Genomic DNA, 26,228 nt, shown 5'->3' with positions numbered 1-26,228 from the left:
GCGCTTACTTCAAAATGTGAATTAAAAAGTTCCATGTAGCCGACACATACCTGCACGGCATTCTCAACATATTTTGGGCTGGGTTATCTTTTACGGAGCGTCGATTCTCCGATTGTGGGATTTCAAGGCCCTCGGCTGAGTTACTCGGAAGAGAACGATCCGCAATCCTGATATTCACACAAGTATTACGAGTCCCAGCCGATATGAGGCTGTGTGAACACACGGGGGTTGTATTTCTATGTGTCTTGGCCTATAGGGGGGGAAATATTCTTCCCTGCCACTCCTCGCCAAATAATCTCTTCTAGCCCATTTTCCTTAGCCAGGGAAAATAACACTCCCATTCCTAGGGGTAAAAGGTGCACCTGACATCTCCAAGACAGAGGGGATGACCCGTCACGGTGCACGTCTCCTCACCTTGCCCTCCTACATAATGACGGAGACCCTTGTCTGTCTGTGTTCTGCGCTGTCGAACCTATTGGAGCAGCATGTACGTCATCATGGATCAGGATCACAAACACTTTGTCTTTTCATTTCATGTACTTGCGCACAGGAAATGAAATGACACATTGTTTCCCCCAGCTCACAGCAGTGCAACACAAAGACAAAAACACAACCAAAAACTACAAGAACACACATACAGCCAACATAACACATATATCTGAACTAAAAAGAAAACCACCGTCGAAGGGAACGAACGCCAGCCAGGATGACTGTCGGAACTGCCGGTCTGCATGGGCTAGCAGTTAGCTTAGCCTGCCCCGCTTCCGCATCCTGTCAGACCACCCTCGGGTGTTACCTCCTCGGGTACAGCTCCAGGCAGGCCCGTGGTCCCTGGGCCCACAGGACACAGCAGACCAAGCCCTCTCAGCCGATCCAGCGCCAGCTCGCCCAGCCATCAAACAAAGACAAACTTAGACGCAGACATGGACAAAGACACTGCATGGATGGTACTGCGGGAGACCGCCGCAAATGTGAATTTGTGCTGCCATCTTCCCACACCGGAAGTGGTTAAAAGATGTCTTTTTTTACAATATAAGGAAAAAAAGGTGTGTGTGTTGTTGTGTGTGCGTGCGTGGACCATGGGATGTCTAGACTCCATTGGCATTTGCAGGTTTTCGTAGGTGTAGCGAAGGAACATGTTCCAATAATATTTGTGCGTTCATCCGACTCAGCGATGTGAAAAATGTGTCCCGCTCACACCAGTTTTCCCAGTCGCCTGCTCCGGTCTCGCTCAGACAATCAGCTCACGGAGACCAGATAAGACAACCGAGAATAAACATGGAAAACTGGGACACAAAATGACACGCAAACAAAAACAAACAGAATAACAAGAGCCACACAAAGACAAACAAAGGCACATACATACACACAGACTGCCCAAAACACAATGAGACACACAAGCAAAGTGAGAGAGACAAACACTGTCAGACAGACACACACACACACATGCACGCATGCCAGCAAATATTTAGTATGTGCCAAGAATTGGGAGGGTGCAATTCTGCAAAAGGGTGTCAATAACAAAGAACAATACAAAAAGACATAGTGGGATGACATAAAGGACAACAAGACACCCGCACAAAAAATGCTGCCTTTTGCTTTTGTGTGTATTCACACAGACACACACACACACAGATTTGACTTTCAAAGGGAAACGTCACTGTTTTTCAAGTTTATCTCCACATATCGGCCCTCAGCTATGCTCACTATAGGATGGCAGCATTTCACTGAGGACGGGTTCAGAATTTGCTCACTGGGGATTTCCGACCCACGAGAAACACAAGACCTCTGTCTGCCTTGATTCTCAGTCATGCCTGCAGGGGGATGAAACTTAAAGCGGGTACGAGTCAACACAATACACATCCACCATACACAATACACATCCACCAACAGACTCCTTCTACTAGATTGCGAAAATTTGTATAATGTAAAATACAAAGGGCGTCTGGATGGTGTAGCAGTCTATTCCGTTGCCTACCAACATGGGGATCACCGGTTCGAATTCCCCTGTTACCTCCAGCTTGGTCGGGCATCCCTACAAACACAATTGGCTGTGTCTATGGGTGGGAAGCCGGATGTGGGTATGTGTCCTGGTTGCTGCACTAGCACCTCCTCTGGTCGGTTGGGGCAGCTGTTCAGGGGGAGGGGGAACTGGGGGGGAATAGCGTGATCCTCCCACGCACTACATCCCCCTGGTGAAACTCCTCACTGTCAGGTGAAAAGAAGCAGCTGGTGACTCCACAGGTATCGGAGGAGGCATGTGGTAGTCTGCAGCCCTCCCCGGCTCGGCAGAGGGGGTGGAGCAGCGACTGGGATTGGCTCAGAAGAGTGGGGTAATTGGCCAAGTAAATTTGGGAGAAAAAGGGGGACATTTAAAAAATTTTTTTTACTATTAACCGTGTTCTCTAGAGCTCCTTTATTCATTTTCTCTATCCTTTCTGTGTAAGCAACCTGTTATAAGTTGGCTGATGGCAGTTTTTCCCTTAGTTTTATGACAGTGTTGAAGACCATATCATTAACATCAACCGTTAGGGTGTTATCTAACATTATACACATAGGTTTTTTTTTTTTATGTCAACCTACAGATTTCTGGGATCCACAATCTTCCAGGACCTAAGGTGGGCACCAACATAGACACAATCATCAAAAAGGCCTAGCAGAGGATGTACTTTCTCCACCAGCTCAGGAAGTTCAATCTACCTCAGGATCTGCTGATTCAGTTCAACACTGCAATAATCCAGTCTATCCTCTGCACATCCATCACTGTCTGGTTTGGATCGGCCACCAAACAGCACAGAGACAGACTACAACAGACAGTTAAGTCTGCCGAGAAAATCGTTGGTGCCAACCTGCCCTCCATTCAGGACTTATACACCTCGAGAGTCAGGAAACGGGTTGACAACATCACTGCAGACCCATCACACCCTGGTCACAACCTGTTCCAACTCCTCCCCTCTAGTAGGAGCTAAAGAGCACTGGTTGTCATTCAAATGAACCCTTAACACTGTCAAATAAATCCAACCATTTTGTATATACTGTACTGCACTGGGGTGGTTTGCAGCTGAGTGTGAAATGGCCAGGAGGAAAGTCAGCACCTTCAAGTCTGAGGCCATGGTTCTCTACTGGAAAATGGTGGATTGCTCCCTCCGGGTTGGGGGATGAGTTGTTGCCTCAAGTGAAGGAGTTCAAGTATCTCAGAGTCTTTTTCACAGGTGAGGGTAGGATGGAGCGGGAGACTGACAGGCGGATTGGTGCAGCATCAGCAGTAATGCAGACGTTGTACCGGACCGTTGTGGTGAAGAGGGAGCTGAGCCGGAAGGCAAAGCTCTCAATTTACCAGTCAGTCTTCGTTCCAACCCTCACCTATGGTCATGAGCTTTGGGTAGTGACCAAAAGGGCAAGATCGTAGATACAAGCAGTTGAAATGAGTTTCCTCCATAGGGTGTTTGGGCTCAGCCTTAGAGATAGGGTGAGGAGCTCGGACATCTGGAGGGAGCTCTGAGTAGAGTTGCTGCTCCTTCACATCAAAAGGAGCCAATTGAGGTGGTTCGGGCATCTGATTAGGATGCTTCCTGGGCGCCTTCCTTTGGTGGTTTTCCGGGCATGTCCAACTGAGAAGAGACCCTGAGGCAGACCCAGAACTCACTGAAGGGACTACATGTCCAATCTGGCCTGGGAACACCTTAGGATCCCCCAGGAGGAGCTGGAGGGCGTTGCTGGGGAGAGGGACGTCTGGAGTGCCCTACTTAGCTTACTGCCACCACGACCCGACCTCGCAGAAGTGGCTGATGATTAGATGAGATGTACTGTACATTGTAAGTATACTGGTACGCCCGGTCATGTCCATCTACCTCAGACATGTATGTAAGTAACCTGCTAACATCTATTTCAGCATCTCTGATATATTCCCTGCACCATCACACTTTATCACCTCTTATAACGCCTGTATAAGTCAATCCTTGTGTATATATCTGAAGATTGCTGTATTGTAGTGTTGTTATTCTATGTTAAGTACACTGAGAGAGCCACGAAACCAGAGCCAAATTCCATGTTTGTGCAAACCTACATGGCCAATAAACATGATTCTGATTCTGATGTTTTTGTGTACAATTAACTTTCTAATTCTGCCTTGTGGCCTACAACAGAACATGATTAGTTGAGAACGTAACAATGTCTCATAATATCAGGTCATTGCAACAGCTCTGAGGGAGGAGCTCAGACCGCAGGGTTCACAATGAATTCTGGGTATTTATTGTAACAACAGCCAAATCTAGTCAGAACTTGACTGTAAACACAAAAATGCCATTTTTTTTCAGTCAATATTAGATTATTTTTTTTTGCTTATAAATTCAGGTAACGGCCAAGGTTTCACCCCCCCCCCTTTCTCCCCAATTGTACTTGGCCAACAACCCTGCTTTCCGAGCCGTCCCGTCGTTGCTCCACCCCCTCTGCCGATCCGGGGAGGGCTGCAGACTACCACATGTCTACTCCGATACATGTGGAGTCACCAGCCGCTTCTTTTCACCTGATAGTGAGGAGTTTCACCAGGAGGACGTAGCGCATGGGAGGATCACGCTATTCCCCCCAGTTCCCCCTTCCCCCTGAACAGGTGCCCCGACCGACCAGAGGAAGCGCTAGTGCAGCGACCAGGACACATACCCACATCCAGCTTCCCACCCGCAGACACGGCCAATTTTGTCTGTAGGGACACCCGACCAAGCCAGAGGTAACAGGGGGATTCGAACCGGCGATCCCCATGTTGGTCGGCAACAGAATAGCCCACTACACTACCCAGACTCTCTGGTAACAGTCGAGGTTGACATAACATCCGCAACAATGACAGTGAAGCGTCCCTTTAAGTGTTTTTTCTACGTGATTGTAAATACATTTATCCTCACGAGACAGTCTAGTTCAGTGAAATCATGTTTTGAAGAAGTTCAAATCAGCTGAACAAGGAGGTGTGTGACCTTCTGATGAGGATTTTATCAAGCCACTATACTACAATTTAAACTTTTTTCTTTGATGGGACTGTTGACCAAAACATGTCCTTTTTACAGAAATGGCAGTGGGGGGGGGGCAGTAACAGTAGATGGAGAAAGGGCTGCACACTATCACATACTTCTGTACCACAGCTGAGGGCTGTTGACCCTTGAGCAGCCCCAGAAGCAGCTCATATGGGAAGTGGAGTGTCTTTTCAAGGACAACCTCCGCTGAAAAAAAAAAAAAGAGGGAGCACTAGCAGTTGCATATGAGGCTAAGAACATAAAGAAACATGGGATAGAACAGCTTGGTCCAAACATAACCTTGCTCATGAAACAAGTGCTGGGAATACGACACTGTGCATCGACAGATAACAGTCAAGACCTCAGGCTTGGCCTTGTATGTGCACATGTGGTGGCATGTTCTCTGGTACACTTGTTTTGTGCGCCTGCAGTTTAGTGTGAGTGTGTGTGTGTGTGTGTGTGTGTGTGTGTGTGTGTGTGTGTGTGTGTGTGTGTGTGTGTGTACAGTTTTATACATACGTCATTCTACCACCCACCTGATAATGAAGGGCATGAAAGGGGCAAGTCCCAGAGGAGAGGTAGATCCATCCATCGGAGAGGGGTAGAGTCGACCAAGTACCAGCAGGAGAAGGAAGAGGCTGGGATGCAGCTTAACTTGACCGCTGTCACTAAAACACACACAGCCACAAATCAGGCCGGCAGTCAGTACAGCAAGCGTGCCTTTCCCCCCCCCCCACATCATCTGATATCACAGTTTAAAAAACGCGTGGGAATTGTGTGTTGACGTACTATGGATCACATGTTGTTCCCAGAGATTAAATAAAGGTTCATTCCTGAATAATCAAAGACATCAACACACTCGCCACAGAAGGTCATGACACCTGTTCCTCTTTTTCCACATGATCCAGTGGCATTGTTAAAAATGCGTGGGAATTGTGCGTTGACGTAATAAGGATCACACGTTGTTCCCGGAGATTACATAAAGTTTCGTTCCTAAAAAAAATCAGACATCAACACAGCCGCCACAGAAGGTCATGACACCTGCTCACAGATCGATGGGCTCGCATAGTTTCCACAGTGCCCTTAGTGTGAAACAATGGCAGAGGGAAAGAGGGTTTTTTTTTAAGCAAACAAAATAGGCAATTTAAATGTTATGTGGGCGGGCCGTCCAGGTGGCGTGGCAGTCTATTCCGTTGCCTACCAACATGGGGATCGCCAGATTGAATCCCCGTGTTACCTCTGGCTTGGTCAGGCGTCCCAACAGACAAAATTGGCTGTGTCTGCGGGTGGGAAGCAAGATGTGGGTATGTGTCTTGGTCGCTGCACTAGCGCCTCCTCTGGTCGGTCGGGGCTTCTGTTCAGGGGGGAGGGGGGACTGCGGGCAATAATGTGATCCTCCCATGCGCTATGTCCCCCTGGTGAAACTCCTCACTGTCAGGTGAAAAGAAGCGGCTGGCGACTCCACATGTATCGGAGGAGGCATGTGGTAGTCTGTAGCCCTCCCCGGATCGGCAGACGGGGTGGAGCTGCGACCGGGACGGCTCTGAAGAGTGGGGTAATTGGCCGAATACAATTAGGGAGAAAATAGGGGGGGGTCCAAAAAAAAATCATGTGGGATTTTTCTACAGATTCGGAACTTGGGGGGGGGGGGGGGTACAAGTCCATCACCTTTGCCAGGCTAACATTTGGATGAACGGCTATCTTGCTTTCTTGTCAGAGTCAAAAAACCTCAACTTTTACTTTGCGACGCAATCACGAGTTGGAGACTCATCGCCAACACTTAAAGTGGCGGGTAACTGAGCTCAAATCTGTGTTTTGGGATACCCATACCCCAGGAAAACATATCAGTAACCACCCAGCCAATTCTGCATGATTAAAAATGTTGCGAAGTATATAAAACAAAGCTTCAAAAACATGTAAAAATCTGCAGCATCCACTGGTTTCAGATTCTGGGGGCGTGGTACCGAAAGGAAGACGGCGACGTCACCAAGGAAGCCGGCCAAAAAAAATCAAGAAAGGAAAACGGGAAAAATACCCAAAAACGGTCTAACTCTGCAAATCAGTTCTATACATGGTTCAACACATATTTAACATGTCAACAGCAATACAGTGCATCCGGAAAGTATTCACACCCCTTCACTTTCCCCACATTTTGTTATGTAACAGCCTTATTCCAAAATGGATTAAATTCCTTTTTTTCTCATCAATCTACACACAATACCCCATAATGACAAAGCGAAAAAGGTTTTGTAGAAAGTTTTGCAAACTTATTAAAAATAAAAAACGGAAATATTGCATGTACATAAGTATTCACACCCTTTACTCAGTACTTGGTTGAGGCACCCTTGGCAGCGATTACAGCCTCAAGTCATCTTGGGTATGAAGCTACAAGCTTGGCACACCTATATTTGGGGTATTTCTCCCATTCTTCTCTGCAGATCCTCTCGAGCTCTGTAAGGTTAGATGGGGAGCGTCGCTGCACAGCTATTTTCAGGTCTTTCCAGAGATGTTCAATGGGGTTCAAGTCTGGGCTCTGGCTGGGCCACTTAAGGACATTCATAGACTTGTCCCGAAGCCACTCCTTCGTTGTCTTGGCTGTGTGCTTAGGGTTGTTGTCGTGTTGAAAGGTAAACCTTCGCCCCAGTCTGAGGTCCTGAGCGCTCTCGAGCAGGTTTTAATCAAGGATCTCTCTGTGCTTTGCTCCATTCATCTTTCCCTCGATCCTGACTAGTCTCCCAGTTCCTGCCACTGAAGAACATCCCCACAGCATGATGCTGCCACCACCATGCTTCACTGTAGGGATGGTATTAGCAAGGTGATGAGAGGTGCCTGGTTTCCTCCAGACGTGACGTTTGGCATTCAGGCCAAAGAGTTCAATCTTGGTTTCATCAGACCAGAGAATCTTGGTTTCTCATGGTCTGAGAGTCCTTTAGGTGCTTTCTGGCAAACTCCAAGCGGGCTGTCATGTGCCTTTTACTGAGCAGAGGCTTCCGTCTGGCCACTCTACCATAAAGGCCTGATTGGTGGAATGCTGCAGAGATGGTTGTCCTTCTGGAAGGTTCTCCCATCTCCACAGAGGAATGCTGGAGCTCTGTCAGTGACCATCGGGTTCTTGGTCACCTCCCTGACCAAGGCCCTTCTCCCCCGATTGCTCAGTTTGGCTGGGCAGCCAGCTCTAGGAAGAGTCCTGGTGGATCCAAACTTCTTCCATTTACGAATGATGGAGACCACTGCTCTTCGGGACCTTCAAAGCTGTAGAAATTTTTTGTACCCTTCCCCAGATCTGTGCCTCGATACAATCCTGTCTCGGCGGTCCACAGACAATTCCTTTGACTACATGGCTTGGTTTCTGCTCTGACATGCACTGTCAACAGTGGGACTTTATATAGACAGGTGTGTACCTTTCCAAATCATGTCCAATCCATTGAATTTACTACAGGTGGACTCCAATCAAGATGTAGAAACATCTCAAGGATGATCAGTGGAAACAGGATGAACCTGAGCTCAATTTTGAGTGTTATAGCAAAGGGTGTGAATACTTATATGTACATGCAATATTTCAGTTTTTTATTTTTAATACATTTGCAAAAATTTCTACAAAACCTTTTTCACTTTGTCATTATGGGGTATTATGTGTAGATTGATGAGAAAAAAAAGGAATTTAATCCATTTTGGAATAAGGCTGTAACATAACAAAATGTGGGGAAAGTGGAGGGGTGTGAATACTTTCCGGATGCACTGTACATCTCCCACATTTATTAAGTATTTTGAAGCAAATCTGTCAATTTGGTTACCCTGCTCTTTAAGGGCGAGACATTTCCTGAGCTCAGAAAGTACATGTGCATCTTTATAGCTCTCATATACCGCTTAATGAAACACAGCGGACACTTCCCAGAAAACACTAAAAGCCCAGGTAGAGCGAAAGGGAATATGTCCACACACACACACACACACACACACATGCAATGAATATCATCTATTTCCATAATAAAACATAATTGGCCTAGATTCTTGTCGGGGTGACACACCATTCACATCTTAAACCACCCACGCTCCTATCCAGTCATCTCTTCATCTGTCCTTGATCTGAGCTCTAACACCCGCCAACTTGAGACCCATCCATCGCTGACTCCCATGCTGACTGAGTCAGAATGGAAACTGTCCCTCTCTGCCAGCGGTTTCACAATTCCATCCTGACACACTCACGGAGAAGGGGAGAGGAAGGGTGAGAGGGAAGGAGTAAGCAAAACCAAGACAAATACACACAAGGACCGAAACTAGATCTACCATCCAACGTAGACTGAACCGTAAGAAGTACAGTGTAAGACTTGTTTGTGTAGTCACACACATGCTAACACCATCTTGTATGCATATCAGGACTCCTAAATTGTGTGTATGTGCATGCATGCGTGTGTGTGTGTGTGTGTGTGTGTGTGTGTGTGTGTGTGTGTGTGTGTGTGTGAGCTTGCATAGGCATGTGCGTTGAGATTGAGAGGGCGGCACATGCTTCAGACCCTTAAGTAGTCATGAGGTTTCCATAGAACAGAGACAATAGGCCCCCTGCAAAAAAAAAAAGGAAAAACAACTTGTGCTTTTCATTACTCCATTCAACAACAACTCTCCTCCCCCACACATAATCACTAATACACATCCACACACAAAAACCCCATGGGACAGCTGCGCGACTGGCGAGATGGGAAATGTAATAGCAGCTCAATTAGCCTGTCTAATGTGTTTAGTGTTCCAATTCAGTCAAGCACAGCGCGGGGCAGGATGTGATGTCACCGCGGCACTACAGGTGGTTGGAGGTTGACCGAGGGGAAAAAGCAAGCCTATGAAAAGTGTCTTAAGGCAAAAATTCTCGACTTCCACAACTTTTCCAGTTCTTTAACAAATTTCCTCTGCCTCTCAAAAGCTTCTTAATCATCTCCGACGGGGGTGATGTTTTTGAGAACCCTTAATTAGATAGACAAGTTGGCTTTAAAAGGCTTCTTATTTACAGCCTGGGGAGAGAGCATTTGCTGCAGAGTGTAGGGCTATATGCACACAGACAGACACACAAACATAGTATAATACTATGAGCTGGCTCAGTGTAACCAAAGTCTTAGAAGAAAAATAAACTACCAGCTTCCACAACGTTCTCAAACACCTTACCATTGAAGGCCTTACCTACAAAAAGGGGTCAGAGATGCTCTGGTCGGCCCTTTTCTCCAGCATCAAATAACCTTTAGACTCGAGGGTTTTGTTTAGAGAATTGGGCAACCAATGAGTCAGTCATATTGGCCAAACCAATTTGTAGTTTTTAATCAGGCAAGTAAATATGTTCAGTAGTAGTTGGGTATGGAGTAGATACACTACAGCCATAAAGAGTTTGGTGCTACAATCCAAAACATCTCAGTGGCTTGTGCTGCAGGAGAGGGAAGTGTTACTTCCAACATGGTCACAGGACCCCAAAACCTTCTCAAAGATTTCTGGAACATTCAGGTCATCCATTAGGGTACTGCAGCCATAAAGAGTTTGGTGCTACAATCCGAAACATCTCAGTGGCTTGTGCTGCAGGAGAGGGAAGTGTTACTTCCAATATGGTCACGGGGTCCCAAAACCTTCTCAAAGATTCCTGGGACATTCAGGCCATTCATTAGGGTACTGAAGCCATGAAGAGTTTGGTGCTACAATCCGAAACATCTCAGTGGCTTGTGCTGCAGGAGAGGGAAGTGTTACTTCCAACATGGTCACGGGGTCCCAAAACCTTCTCAAAGATTCCTGGGACATTCAGGCCATTCATTAGGGTACTGCAGCCATGAAGAGTTTGGTGCTACAATCCAAAACATCTCAGTGGCTTGTGCTGCAGGAGAGGGAAGTGTTACTTCCAACATGGTCACGGGGCCCAAAAACCTTCTCAAAGATTCCTGGGACATTCAGGCCATTCATTAGGGTACTGCAGCCATGAAGAGTTTGGTGCTACAATCCGAAACATCTCAGTGGCTTGTGCTGCAGGAGAGGGAAGTGTTACTTCCAACATGGTCACGGGGCCCAAAAACCTTCTCAAAGACTTCTGGGACATTCAGGCCATCCATTAGGGTACTGCAGCCATGAGTTTGGTGCTACAATCCAAAACATCTCAGTGGCTTGTGCTGCAGGAGAGGGAGGTGTTACTTCCAACATGGTCACGGGGCCCAAAAACCTTCTCTAAGATTTCTGGGACATTCAGGCCATCCATTAGGGTATGAGCTTGTACTGTAGCTTCAACAGGTCTATGCAAAATCACCACAAACAGCTTATTACATCATATATTGACACAGTGTGGTGTATACATTCCATCAGGGTGGCTTTATATACACATGATGTTGGCAGTCTGGGTATGGAGATCTGGTTCTGAAGGAACCTCTACCATTTTAACAAGGATCAAAGGGTGCGATGTGAATATGAGAGTTTAGCCAATCTGAGAGCACAGCCAATAATTTGATCCATATTAAGATAAGGGTGACAAGGGAGCTGCTCTACAACCCAAAACCTTTTAAAAGGGGATAAGGCCAATGAACCTCGGTAAAAATCGAGTGCAATCGGGCCAATCTGTGGACTCGACTCCCCAGAACAATATTTATCTAAAAGAACACATTTCATCTTGTACTCAAGTCTTTAAATCTGTTTTCCTTGTAAATGGTTGGGCAAAGGAAAAAAGAAAGTTTCACAATTCAAAGGCAGCTGAACTTGTTGAACCCAATTTGGGGGATTATGTGAATTACTTAAAGAGAATCATTAAAATAATTTGGACTAAACTGACATTAAGGGTTATGTTTATTCCCCTGATCAGAAGATTTATTAATTTTTGGCATAGTGAATACAAACAATTGCTTTTTCAAAGATTTAACAATTTATTTATTCTTTTTTTTTGTGATGGCTCTGCAGTCCTTCCACTGCTCCTCCTTGTATAACCTCAAGGATGCCAGGAGAAAAAAAAAAAAGCTATTGAAGCATTCCTAATGAGGCTAATGAAGTTGGAATCAGAGCACGGTGAGAAAGTCATGGTGGGGTATAAACTGGGAGGTTGTGCACCCTCTTTGTGTGTGTGTGTGTGTGTGTGTGTGTGTGTGTGTGTGTGTGTGTGTGTGTGTGTGTGTATGTGTGTGTGTGTGTGTGCGCGCGCGTGTGTGTGTGTGTGTGTGTGTGTGTGTGTGTGCCTCACCTGTCCACTGTTGCAGCAGCCTCTTCAAGCTGGCTCAGGAGGAATGGATAAAGCGCTGGGAATCGAGTGAAGAACTCGCGGCCTGTCATCCTGAGAGTGATGAAGACAGTGAGAGAAAGTTTCGAGTTATCGGAATAACAACGTGTGCATAATTCACAATCGCGGTTTATGAACATTAATGCGGTTGGAAACAAACTTAACATGATGAAATGTAAACGCTTTTTGCGATTACATTTCATCATGTTATGTTTGACTTATTTCCAACAGCCCGTGTCAATTCCCTCCCTCTCTTTCTTCCACAAACAGAAACAAGGTACGGACAGACTGGGAGAGACACAGACATGGTATGCAGGGTGATAAAATGAGGATGACCTCCTCCTGCAGTAGCGTGTTATTGTATGGCTGTAAAACTATAATCAAGGCCGGGCTGTTGCTAGCCAGTCCATGCTAGAACATATCATCCCATTTTAGGCCACGCTATGAGAGCAACATGCTTCAGCCTAAATATTTGCTTATTGCACTTTGTTTTGTAGTAAACATTTTGAGGAAATGTTTATACACATTATTTATGCATGCCTGATTTCTGTGTGTATATGCGCATGCTACACAACCACGAGGATGTGTTTTTGTGCTTACGCATTTACACATTCCCAGCCCTAAAATGACAAACTGTATTTAACGCTGGCGGTCTCATTGCTGCAACCCCCATTCAGCCCTCGGCCAATAAAGTCTTTATTTAACCTTGCCTGTCTAAATCAAGCCACTCCTAAGGGAAGAGCTCTAGTCTGCCAAGCACATGACCAAAAGACTGGAGAGAGCACATACTGCTATGGCCATGACTGCGATTAATTCTTAGCTTGGTTTGGGCGTCGTCTGGATGATTCCAGTTCTGCTTATCAAATCTGGTTCTTCCTGCAATATTGCACTCAAATTACTACACCCAGACACTATTATTCTTTATAGTTCCAATTCCAATTTTACCATTATTAAATTTACCAACTTTATATGCAGTCAATTTTAGCATAAATAACAGAATATTAAAAAAAATTGTAAATAGCGGTTTATAGATGATCAATCTCAATGGAGACTCAACAGTTGAAGCGGAATGTAACAGCTTCATGACATATCTTGGTACCGCTGGGAGATGCTCATACACTCCAACGTGCTCATCTCCCCCATCAATTCAATGGTGAATGGAGTTTCCCTACCCAGAGCTCCCCGGAGATGAAGGGGTGATGTTGCTTTGTTACCGCATATATATTTTAAAGTATTGTTTTTGGCATTTTCTGCCTTTATTTGACAGCGACAGTCGAGAGAGACAGGACAGACAGGGGAGAGAGAGAGAAAGGGAATGACATGCAGCAAAGGGCCTGGGCCAGATTCAAACCCAAGGCTGCTGCAGTAAGGACTCAGCCTTATGTGGTATGTGCTCTACCAGGTGAGCCACCGGGTTGCCCCTGTTACCTTATATCTGAGAGAAATATAGAAAATATATATCATTCCCTACCTTGCCATTTTAATTTAATTTGGATGTCCACTGTTTGCATGTTATTGTATCTGAGTGTGAGGAACTAACAGTACTAGAGTGCGAGGAACTAACAGTACTAGCACTAGCTGAATCTGGGGTGTAACGATGACAATGAAAATGTGGGAGCAAATGATATTTGTTATACTTTATTGATCCCTGTAGGGAAATTCCTCTCTGCATTTAACCCATCCTAGCTGTGTAGCTAAGAGCAGTGGGCAGCCACTGTGCAGCACCTGGGGACCAACTCCAGTTCATCTTGCCAAGCCTCGATCAGGGGCACAGACAGGAGAATTAACCCTAACATGCATGTCTTTTTGATGGTGGGGGAAACCGGAGCACTCGGAGGAAACCCACCGCAGACATGGGGGGGAACATGCAAACTCCACACAGAGGACGACCTGGGATGACCTCAAGGTTGGACAACCCCGGGGTTCGAACCCAAGACCTTCCTGCTGTGAGGCTACAGCGCTAACCACTGCGCTACCGTGCCACCAAATGCTTCACCATATGGGAGGTACTTCTACCCTTGAATGAAATGATCTTAAAGCAATGACTGCAGTTATCTGTACTGCAGTATTCTTTAGCAACACTTCGCCACACTTGAGCATTTGCTCTAGTAAGCTGTGACATAAGCAGTCTAGATGCTCTGCTGACACACTGTGTAACCAGAGATGAAGACAAAGACGTTGGGCAAGGCAAGGCAAATTTATTTGTATAGCACATTTCAGCAACAAGGCAATTCAAAGTGCTTTACATAAATCATACGAGGCATTAAGACAAAATGTAAAAGCAACATAAGGCAATAAAAAAGATATTTAAATACAAATAAAAAGAGTAAAATTACAGTGCAATGTAAAATGATAATCAAAAGCTTCAAATTTGATTTAATAAAAGGCAGTAGCAAACTGGAAAGTCTTCAGTCTTGATTTAAATGAACAGAGTTGCAGCAAACCTGCAGTTTTCTGGGAGTTTGTTCCAGATATGTGGTGCATAAAAACTGAAAGCTGCCTCTCCATGTTTAGTTTTGACTTTGGGGACAGAAAGCGGACCTGTACCAGATGATCTGATTGGTTTGGATGGTTCATAGCATAGCAGAAGATCAGAAATGTATTTTGGCCCTAAACCATTCCATGCTTTATAAACCAAGAGCAAGATTATAAAATCAATTCTTTGACGGACGGGAAGCCAGTGTAACGACCTCAGAACTGGAGTGATGTGATCCACGTTTTTGGTCTTAGTAAGGACTCGAGCAGCAGCATTCTAAATCAGCTTCAACTGTTTGACTGATTTTTTAGAGAGACCTGTAAAGACAACATTACAATATTCGAGTTGACTGAAGATAAATGCATAGACAAGTTTTTCCAAATCCTGCTGAGACATAAATCTTTTAATTCTTGATATATTCTTCAGGCAACAGTAGGCTGACTTTGTAATTGCCTTAATGTGGTTCCTGAAATTCAGGTCTGAGTCCACGACTACACCAAGATTTCTGGCTGACTTTTAATCGTTCTTTCCTGGCTCCAAAGTCAATTACTTCAGTTTTATCTTTGTTTAATTGAAGAAAATTCCGAGACATTCAATCGATGATTTGTTCAATGCACGTACTCAGTGATAGTATGGGATTATAGTCCCCCGGTGAGATGGTTATGTAAATCTGTGTGTCATCTGAATAATTATGGTAACATATTTTGTTGTTTTCCATAATCTGAACTAGTGGGAGTATATAGATGTTAAACAAAAGAGGCACCAGAATGGAGCCTTGGGGAACTCCACAGGTCCGCTCAGATTTTTTATTACCTATAGACACAAAATACTCCCTGTCCTTTAAGTAGGATTCAAACCGGTTTAGTGCTTTGCCAGAAAGTCCCACCCAGTTTTCCAGTCAGTCTAGTAATATGTTGTGGTCGACTGTGTCAAATGCAGCACTGAGATCCAATAATACCAGGACTGAGATTCTGCCACTGTCTGTGTTTAAGCGGATGTCATTAAAGACCTTAACAAGAGCAGTCTCAGTGCTGTGGTGTGGTCAAAATCCTGACTGGAAGACATCAAAACAGTTGTTTAGTGCCAAGAATTTGTTCAGCTGCTGGAACTCGGCTTTTTCAATGATTTAACTTAGAAACCGGATGTTTGATATAGGCCTATAATTGTTCATTAGTGAAGTGTCTAGTTTATTCTTTTTTAAGAGTGGCTTGAGGACTGCAGTTTTCAGGGCCTGTGGGAAGAAACCTGAGAGGAGATGTGTTGACAATTTGTAGAAGATCTGAGGCCATGCAATTACAAACACTGTTGACAAAGCCTTTTGGCAGAAAATCAAGGAAGCAGGAGGAGGATTTCAGATGTTGTATAAAGTCCCCCAAGTTTTTATGGTTGATGGGATCAAATTGTGTCATGCTATTTGAGTTGATTTTAGGTGGACACAGAGACAACACATACCCTGTGCCCAGTATAGAGGGGCTGAGTGCCTGTCTAGTTGTCTGAATTTTGTCATTGAAGGAGGCAAATTCATTGCAGGCCCTAGTAGATAGAAATTCAGAGGCTACTGCCACAGGAGGGTTTGTTAGCTTGTCGAATGTAGCAAACAAGGCAGGGCATTATTATTGTTTTTAGCAATGATGTCAGAGAAGTAGGACTGCCTGGACTTTCTCAGTTCCAAACTATAAATGCACAACCTCTATAGATGTCATAATGAACAGTAAGATTTGTTTTTCGCCACCTGTGTTCAGCTTTACGACACTATTTTTTTTTCTATTCTGACCAGTGTGGCCCATCTCCATGGAGATCTTTCTTACCAGAGACCACCTTCACCTTAGTTGGTGAAACTAAATCAATAACATTTGTAATTTTAGAATTGAAATTATCTACAAGCTCATTTGACTGAGATCCAAGAGAGGGCGGGTGTGGAAGAGAAAACCTTAATAAAGCTTAGGGCAGACGGTGTTGACAGCTGACTAAAACCTATTATCAGACCTTTTAATGTTCAATGCAATTCAGCTGCAATTTCCATTGGGAATATAATGGAAACTTTGCTTCCAAGATTCAATAAGTGGCTTCGAAACTCAGAATACACGATTCTTGGAAAATTGCAATCATTTCCAGGTCAGAGCCGGGTCTCAACACCCAACACACACACACACACACACACACAGACACTGCTTGGTATGGAAGCTGTTTAAGCCCCCTGAGTACACACCAACAGGCCAGCTGTCTATTTGTATTGGAAAAGAACTCTTGGACCATGAAAAGACACTGTTAGACATGTACAAGAGTATCACTTTTTTTTACACTATTTATCACAATGACATAAAATATTTTAGAAACTTTAAAAAAAGTCTTCATCCTCTGAGGGTTGCTTTGCCTTTCCCATCTGATATGAACACAAACAAAATGTGGTGCACAAGAAGGCTGGACTGGCTTTGGTTATTACATTTTTTTGTTGCTTTACGAATTCTGATTCTCAATTCTTTTGTAACCGAACCTACAATTTAAGTCAGAACATCCAGTCACAGGACCATGTACAAGGAGGCCACCTTATTCTGTAGACACCTCGAGTGTGTTCGTACCCATGACTAAAGATGTGTGTGTAAATGTCAAATGCATGTGCTCTTGTACTCATTTATGTTTGCACGTGCAAGTGTTTGTGAGGGAATGCGACTGTTCCCATGCATATGAGCATGTGCATCTTAAGATCTGTGTGTGTATGCATGTGTTTGTGTGTACATGCATGCGTGTGCATGTGTACTCTCTCCTCCTTCATTCTCCCTAATGAGCGTCTCTCAGTCTGACAAGACTTTGCTGTGATGGGTCCTTGGGAGGAGAGGGGTCATAGGTTGCGTCAGAGCAGATTAGCAGGGGTAAAAGGGTGAGGTCATGGAAAAGACACAAGGTGTGTGTGAAAAGACCCCGTCTATAACATAATATAGCAGCTTTAAACACACACACACACATGCATAAACAACCCCCATTTATTCTGAATATGTTTTAAAATCATAAAAAGAGGCTCTTGATGTTACATATTATCACATTCTGCATGTCCCTTGAAAATAAAAATACAACACAAAGCACCATGTTGCGTGCATTTTTTTCCCCCCACAGCAGTCAGGGTACCTTAAAAAAGGTCACATGAATGGGGCAGTAATTGTGATATTATGCGTTTATTGCAGCACAGGATGAAGAATGAAAAACTGGCATGTGTCTCAAACAAAGCTGGAGGCTTTGGGTCAAATACAGAGCGCAGTTTGTGCTCCATCAACTTTGTTTATAGCTGTGGTCATCACAGCAACTACATCAGATCAACATCTGTGTGTTGACATGGAGAGGGGAGCCAGAGTCTCGGCTTTATGATAAAATGACACACAAGCAAATAAATCTCCGGTTTCATGGAACTTTATAAACATGCAGAGATTCCACCACAGAGCAAGGAAGACATGCTCCTCCCCAGCACTCATTTACACACACAACAATTAAACCAGAAGAATGCCTTCAGTAGAGTGCAGGCCTGGGTACTGCCAAGGACCTCACAATAAGATACAATGTATCGTATTGTATCGTCGATATACATCACGAAACATGGGTCATGATAAGGTTGTACCACGATACATTGCGATACGATACATATTGAGAAACAGTGCAATACTCTACATAATTTACTGAAAATTTTGAAATAAAGCTGAAAATACAAATCGCTGTGTACCGCCTAGGCGGTCTAATATTTATAATACATTATATTTTACTAACTCAGCAGAAAAATTGAGTCATGACTTATTTAATTCAAAATTTCCATTCCAATTTATTAGAACGCCATTTGCATTGCACAGTGCACACCGTGTCACCGAACACACTGAACTGAAATGTAGATGCCATAACATTGTATGAAATTAAAATATGCATATCAGGTATTCGTGTTGTGTCACACAACACACTGAACTCAACTGCAATGTAGATGCCATAGCGTCATAAAATAAAGTGCATATTATGTTTTCTTATTGTGTCACTGCACACAATGAACTGAAATCTGTTTTTTTTATGTATTGATACGAGGGGCTGGAAAATCAATAAAGTATTGTGAAAAAAAATTGCAATACTGAGCTGTATTGATCTTTCTTTTTTTTTTTACAGCCCTAGAAGAATGCAGATCTCCACCAGACGATCTGACTTGGTGACAAACCCCCCCTTTTTTTTCGCCTACTGGGAGAAGGGAAAATACAGAGACACCGCCTGGGCATCTCCCTCTCCAGTGCTCTGGCTTAGGTGAAAAACCAGCTGAGGATTTACCACTCAATCGTGGTGTAAAACAGGTTTATCAACGGTTTTGAATCACTGCAACCATGTGAGGTCCTTGATCATATACTCACAACTGTGCACAAAAATTATTAGGCTGACAGGTCCAGTAGCATGTGAGATTAGTAGCGGGGACACACACACAGACAGAAAAAAAACAGTGTTATTCCTCCCATTGTAAGACTTTTGTGCAGCGCCCAAGTCGACTGAATGGGAAATATGGAAAAACAAAGTTTTCAACATGCAGCGTTCAAGCTAAAATATCTACCTAATAAAAAGGTTTTGCCTGCCAGTCTGTGGATGTGCAGCCTCCTGGGCGGACCCTCACACAAATACGACCAAGTCCAGTATGAACTTGCACTTTCCAAAATGCGACCATTTTGGTCTGACCCTAACCCTGTCTTTATTTTCATAATATATTAATCAGGGTAAACCGTTTACGCTTACGCACGGGTGACTCGCATCGACGGTTGACTCAGATCAGGCAGCGACAAGAATATGCAACACTTCCTGTTTTGACTGCAACCTTGAAGAAGTTGTTCCTTTATAACTTTCCTATTTTTTGGATTATCAAAATTCTAGTAATAACTTTTGATCATGTCGCCGCCCAATCTGAGTCGACCGCAGATGTGAGTCGCGCATGCGCTCGGTTGACTTAGATCAGGTAGTAAAAGAGCGCAGCATTGGTCAAGTGAGCTAGAGAGTGAATGAAGAGATGGAGCAGTGAGAGCGCCAACAGACGTTTTTCGAAGGTTTTTAATCACCGCAGCCACGCAAGGTTCTTCATCATACAGTCGTAACTGTGCACAAAACATTTTAGGCTGATAGGTCTAGTAGCTTGTGAGATTAGCCGCGGAGAGACATACACACACACACACACACACACACACACACACACACACACACACCAAACGTGTTGGCATGCTGTATACACTTAATTTCCATTGGACCCAGAGGACACACACACACACACACACACACACACACACACACACACACACACACACACACACACACACACACACACAGAACAGCATGACCAAACAGCCAGACATTGGAGTGGACAGGCTGTCATAATGCATTTACTGCTGCTAGAACACATAACCAAATAATCACAGTAATAACACACACCAGGCGAACCACACATACCATGAAAAGGACAGACTTGTAAAGACACACCGTCATGCACAAGTCAGAGCAAACTAGCTGAAACACACACAGCACAGCAGTACACTCCCCCTTTCTCACAGCTACACTAACACGCCGCACATTCGAACCTTTGGCTACAGAACACCCACTGACACACATATGCACAGATTACCGACCCCCTTTCTTTTTCTCCGTCTCTCACAAGAAAGTCAGACGGTCATAAAAGCAGAGCGGTAAAAACAACCGAGATAAATCCAGAGCCCTGGCCTTGCTGTGAGTGCTCAGAGGCCTTTGTCACAGCAGCCAATGAAATGAAAGGAAAACAGACCGGGCTCTCTGAAGCGGGCCCTGGCTCACAGACTAGTGACAATGCTCCACACAGAAACATGCAGAACTAGGAGAGACCTCGTTTAAGTTGAATTTGCTAACCATAGCTTTGTTTTGACCTGTACACTGGGGTTACCGCAGTGGTTTTCGAACTACGGGCCGAGACTCACAAGTGGGTCGCAGCGATGGACCGGGTGGGTCGCTGGATTTCTATAATAAATACATTTTGTTTGGGAACAAAAATCAAAATAATAAAGAAAAAAAAAACTAAGAAAGGGAATGAACTATATAAGAAAGGACTCTTAACTATCTCGTTTTCTGAAAAGTAATAAGAATTTCTCTCTCTCTCTCTCTCATCATCAGCCACTTCTCCGGGGTCGGGTCGCAGTGGCAGCAAGCTAAGTAGGGCACTCCAGACATCCCTGTCCCCAGCGACGCCCTCCAGCTCCTCCTGGGGGATCCCAAGGCGTTCCCAGGCCAGACTGGACGTGTAGTCCCTCCAGCGAGTTCTGGGTCTACCCCGGGGTCTCCTCCCAGTTGGTCCTCCTGGACCAGCCTGCGATGCTGGAAGTCGGCATGCCCCGGTCCCTGCCTTTGCCTGTCGCGTTGCACCCTACCTCAATGCTCATCCCCGCGGGTCGGTGGGTCCGTGGGGCGGTAATAAGAATTTGTTACGTATTTTACAGCACACATTTTTTTCATGGGTCCCGGGCCAAAAGGTAACTCCACAGGTGGGTTACAGCATGAAAAAGTTTGGAAACTCCTGGTCTACAGCACCAAGTCCACGTCAACAGTTTAGGACAACTGATTGACTGGATAGCTGGCTGATATAACAGCAGGAGCCCACCAGCAGTGTAGGCCTAACAACTGTTGTACCAGTTGAAACAGGCATAGCTGTAGTCACCCGTTGCTCCTCTGCATGCACACTTGAAACCCATTCTAGCTGCGACTGCGAGTGCTGGAGGTAACCATATTTAACAGACGGCGACTGGTCACTAGAAGAAACGCGTTTAGCACATGGCAAAGTTGCAAAATGACCCAACATGCAAAATGGGATTAGCAACGTTGAACATGCCCCATCTGACACAAGAACCTAACACAAATAGCCATGCTGGAGTATTAAAAACTATTAAGAGATTATCGAGTATACTAGATTACAGAGTACAGATTATGACTAATTGATGATTTAATTGATTATGGTTAATGACTATTACAAACTGTTCTCTTCTCTAACATGTCTTTTCTCTCTCTCTGAATGATGTCTTCTCCTTTCTCTTTTTCTGTGTTTGAATGGTGTCATGCGAGTCTCTCTTCTGTGCACGTGCAGTCGGTTCTCCTCCCAGGTCTCCGTGGTGATGGTGGTCGCCATTTGGATGCTGCCTGCCCTTCCTCTCCTCACATAAGTTTTTCTTTTTTTACATGATGATGCTGGTCGTGTGGCTTGGGTCCTGGACTGTTCCATTGGCAAGTGGACACTGCTTGGCATCCTCTGCATCATGTTCTTCATACATTTTATGTCCATTATAATTCTGTTATCCTCTTTCAATGTTGTATTATGTAAATTGCGTGAACACAACATCCATTGCACGCTGTCTGTCTTGGGAGAGAGATCCCTCCTCTGTGGCTCTCCCTGAGGTTTCTTCCTATTTTTTTCTCCCCGTTAAAGGTTTTTTTTAGGGAATTGTTCCTTATCCGATGAGAGGGTCTAAGGACAGGATGTTGTGTTGCTGTTAAGCCCACTGAGGCAAATTTGTAATTTGTGATATTGGGCTACACAAATAAAATTGATTTGATTTGATTTAAGTGAGTTTACTGTGTGGAACTTAAATCACATTTCAACATGAGGTGGTTTTAGATAACTTTAATATTTGAAGGGAGGGTGTCCGGGTATCGTAGCGGTCTATTCCATTGCCTACCAACATGGGGCTCGCCGGTTCGAATCCTCATTTTACCTCCACTTTGGTCAGGCATCCCTACCGCCCCAGAACGGTGCTTGTCCAGTCCTACCTTAGCAACGGTTCTTCCTTCATGTTTTGGTGTTTTCCGGCTACTTCCTGGATAGTTCTGAAATCTTGACGGGCATAGCAACATAGCAACATTAACTAAGGGGGGCAGGACTTTGCGAAAGGTCAATTGGCCATGTCTGCCAGATGTGGGTATGTGTCCTGGTCGCTGCACTAGCACCTCCTCTCTTTGGTCGGGGCGCCTGCTCGGGGGGGGGGGGGATAGAGTGAGCCCCCCACGTGCTATGTCCCCCTGGTGAAACTCCTCATTGTCAGGTGAAAAGAAGCAGCTGGCAACTCCACATGTATCGGAGGCGCCATGTGGTAGTCTGCAGCCCTCTCCGGATCGGCAGAAGGGGTGGAGCAGCGACCAGGATGGCTCGGAAGAGTGGGGTCGGATACAATTGACCTTTTGCAAAGTACCGCCCCAGAACGGTGCTTGCCCAATCCTACTTTAGCAATGGTCCGTCAAGCTTTCAAACACACAACAAAATGCTGAAACGGTGTGCCTATGGGATCTGCAAATCGGATACTAGATATCTGAAAAGTTTGGAGGGGGTGTAATTTTCTTTCCCTTTCCGAAACCCAGAACGCAAGAAGCGCAATGTCGGCAATAGATTTCACAGTATAGTAGACCCCATGGCCAGCTTAATCCATCCAAAATCAACAAAAATACCTGTCTACTCCAAGCTAAGCTTGCTACTAGCTATTATTGATAGCAAATACAGCTAACGTATTATTACCGTTATTTTTACCCACACAATGCGCTGATTTCTTCCTTCATGTTTTGGTGTTTTCCGGCTACTTCCTGGATAGTTCTGAAATACTTGACGGGCATAGCAACAGTAACTAAGGGGAGCGGGACTTTGCGAAAGGTCAATTGGGGAGAAAAAAGGGGGAAAATTAAAAAAAAAAACATTTTTATTTTTTTGAAGGGAGCAATAATATGTGGCCATTGTGCGCTCTATTCAACAAACAATAATAATAGGGTTTTCCTCCACCCCTGACAGTCTTACCCTCCCTTCTTCATTTCCCTTCTCTTCCCTCTATTCATGGCCAGCCTGGTAAATTGTCTCAATTATCAATCACTCCAGTTGTTACCCAAATTTCCATCCAAGTAAAAGCCCTAGAGAGGAAAAAAAATCAACACGGCTCTACAAATATCCACTAAGAACCGTTGCTATTTAGGTTGCAATACATTTAAATGTCTGCTACTGGGACGGAGGACACGAGCCTTCTGGGACTCAGTCATTTTTTGATCAAGGGGTAAAACCTGGGAAATTATTAACCTGCAGGATTAAACCATTGCAATCTGAGACAGCCATTGCAAACCTTTAGAAATAAATAATGCTTTAAAACTCTTATACAAAACTGGGTCAGTATAAATCCATTCTTATAAAACTGAGGAAGTCGTTTTCCAAGTTTATACGGAAAATCAGGTGTCCCAGGCTGTTTATCGCTGCTATACTTTCAGTGCCCGGACACTCCTTGGTACTACTGGGCTGCTTGTCTGAGGACTATCATGTTTCACTATACAACCAAAGTTGTTCCTATATGGATGGAGATGGAATCTCGCTCACTTGGGGTATCTCTCCCCATGTATATGTACTCAGCAAATCTGGTTAAACTAAGAAAACAAACCTCGAGTCCCATTGTAAGGAGCACGATAAACGTCTGGAATGAGGTACGAGAATATCTGGGGGAAACATATTCTGTGTACCAATACGGACGGGGTAATGACAGCTTTATACCTGGCAGGTCTGATGCTGGTTTAAAAATCTGAGCCGATAAAGGAGTATCAAAGGCTGAGGACCTATTTAGTCTAGAGGATAAAAGTCTCATGTCATCTGAAAATCTGATATCCTACGAAAGCATCTCTCTAAATATTTGCAACTACGAAGTTTCATTACAAAATGCCACTCATTAATCCAACCACCTCTTCCCCCTTTGGAGATAATCTTGTCAAAAAACTGTCTCGGAAAAAATATTATAACTAGTTTCTACTGCTTATGTGTAGCTCACCTGTCCTCTGAAAAGAGGATACTGCATGGAGAGTAGACCTACAGGAGGATATTTATGTTGAGGAGTGGAGGGATACATGCACACAGGGCCAGAAACTACAGCCAATACTTGCCTAAAACTTTTGCAGTATAACTGCTTAATGTGGACATATATCACTCCAGTTAAATTAAACAAATTAACGGGGCGCCCGGGTAGTGCAGCAGTCTATTCCGTTGCCTACCAACATGGGGATCGCTGGTTCAAATCCCCATGTTACCGCCAGCTTGGTTGGGCGTCCCTACAGACAATAGCGTGATCCTCCCATGCGCTACATCCCCCTGGTGAAACTCCTCACTGTCAGGTGAAAAGAAGCCGCTGGCGACTCCACATGTATTGGAGGAGGCATGTGGTAGTCTGCAGCCCTCCCCGGCTCGGCAGAGGGGATGGAGCAGCAACCGGGGCGGCTCGGAAGAATGGGGTAATTGGACAGGTACAATTGAGGAGAAGGGGGGGGGGGTAAAAACATTTTTTTGGAACAAATTAACAGCAATTTCCCAGGTGACTGTATTAAGTGTGAGCAGTCCAGAAGGACTCTATGGCACTGTGTGTGGCAATTTGAAAAGATACAAATGTTCTGGGAAGAGAGACTCACAATAGACGGAACTGACCTCGGAGCCCAAATTACTCATCCTGGGCCTCGATCCAAATGGGCATGGTACACATAAGAGAGTAAATCTTAGATTTATGTGTGTTACAAGGAAAAGGATCAGTAGCTCTCTTGTGGAAGAACATAAATAGGCCACGAATAAATCAGTGGATTAGGGAAATATCTCTAACACCACCCTTGCAGAAAATCCCCTATATACTTACACCGGGATCAGCCTACACCAATTTAGCCAGATTTTGACACGATTTTGTCGTCACCGACAAATTTCCAGCATCAGGCCTGAATATGAGCATTGGGAATGACGAGCAGGTGTCTTTACCCCATGTAGTGTGACATAATTGAAGAACAGCGATGAGGCGTCTGGGACGCCCCACGACACCCCCGATGAAACCCGCACTATTTGTTTTTATAGTTGTGTCTGGACGCTACCGCCAGCAACACACATCGTGTCTCTGTAGCCATGATTGACAGTTTCTTGACCCTCCTCCCCGATGACCTATGAACTCGCGCAAGGTCGTGAAAGGCAGCATAGGAAGATTGGTCGGGGTCATACTCGTAATGTGGCCAGTCTCCCGGACAAGACACGGCAAGAATGTAAGGCACGATGGTTGCCTATTCTGACACGCTGACCATCCTGAAAGACAAAAATACCGTGTAGTCTGATCCCGGCATCAGGACCAGACAGAAGATGAACAGCAGTTGGGGGGAGGGCTGCTACAAGGTGATGGTTTGTTCACGCATTTTGACCACTAGTTAGATATAGATATACTATGTGTATTACTTTTCCCTTTTTCCCTTGTCTCCAGATGTGCACTGTATTGTTGTGCTATGCATTGTTTGTGTTATTATGGAAAAATCCATAAATATTGTTTTAAAAAAAAATGTCCACCCACCATAGTGGACCTCTCCGTAGGAACATATGGTGATGTGATCTATGCAGTTCAGAGGATACGAGGCAGGATGGGGCAGTAAATACTGTAAGGTGATCAACCTGTCATGGGCACATGGTATTCCACGTATGCCAACCAAAACAAACACCAGCTCACACACTTGGATTCACAGGCAAACAAACAGACACACAGAG

General features: G+C 44.7%; 1 protein-coding gene across 1 annotated transcript in view; it reads right to left on the bottom strand.

Annotated features, from left to right (window-relative positions):
* The window catches only part of thada (THADA armadillo repeat containing), a 128,570-nt gene that overhangs the window by 59,175 nt on the left and 43,167 nt on the right, over window positions 1–26,228 (bottom strand). The window contains exons 27-28 of the mRNA XM_056291597.1: window positions 12,190–12,279; window positions 5,540–5,671 (exon numbers count right to left, since the gene is read on the bottom strand). Coding sequence (XP_056147572.1) covers window positions 5,540–5,671; window positions 12,190–12,279 — 222 coding nt within the window. The remainder of the gene's footprint in view (window positions 1–5,539; window positions 5,672–12,189; window positions 12,280–26,228) is intronic.

This window comes from Lampris incognitus, chromosome 13 (genome assembly GCF_029633865.1).
Source record: "Lampris incognitus isolate fLamInc1 chromosome 13, fLamInc1.hap2, whole genome shotgun sequence".
NCBI classification, from domain to species: domain Eukaryota; kingdom Metazoa; phylum Chordata; class Actinopteri; order Lampriformes; family Lampridae; genus Lampris; species Lampris incognitus.
This window is presented reverse-complemented; position numbering and strand designations above follow the sequence as displayed.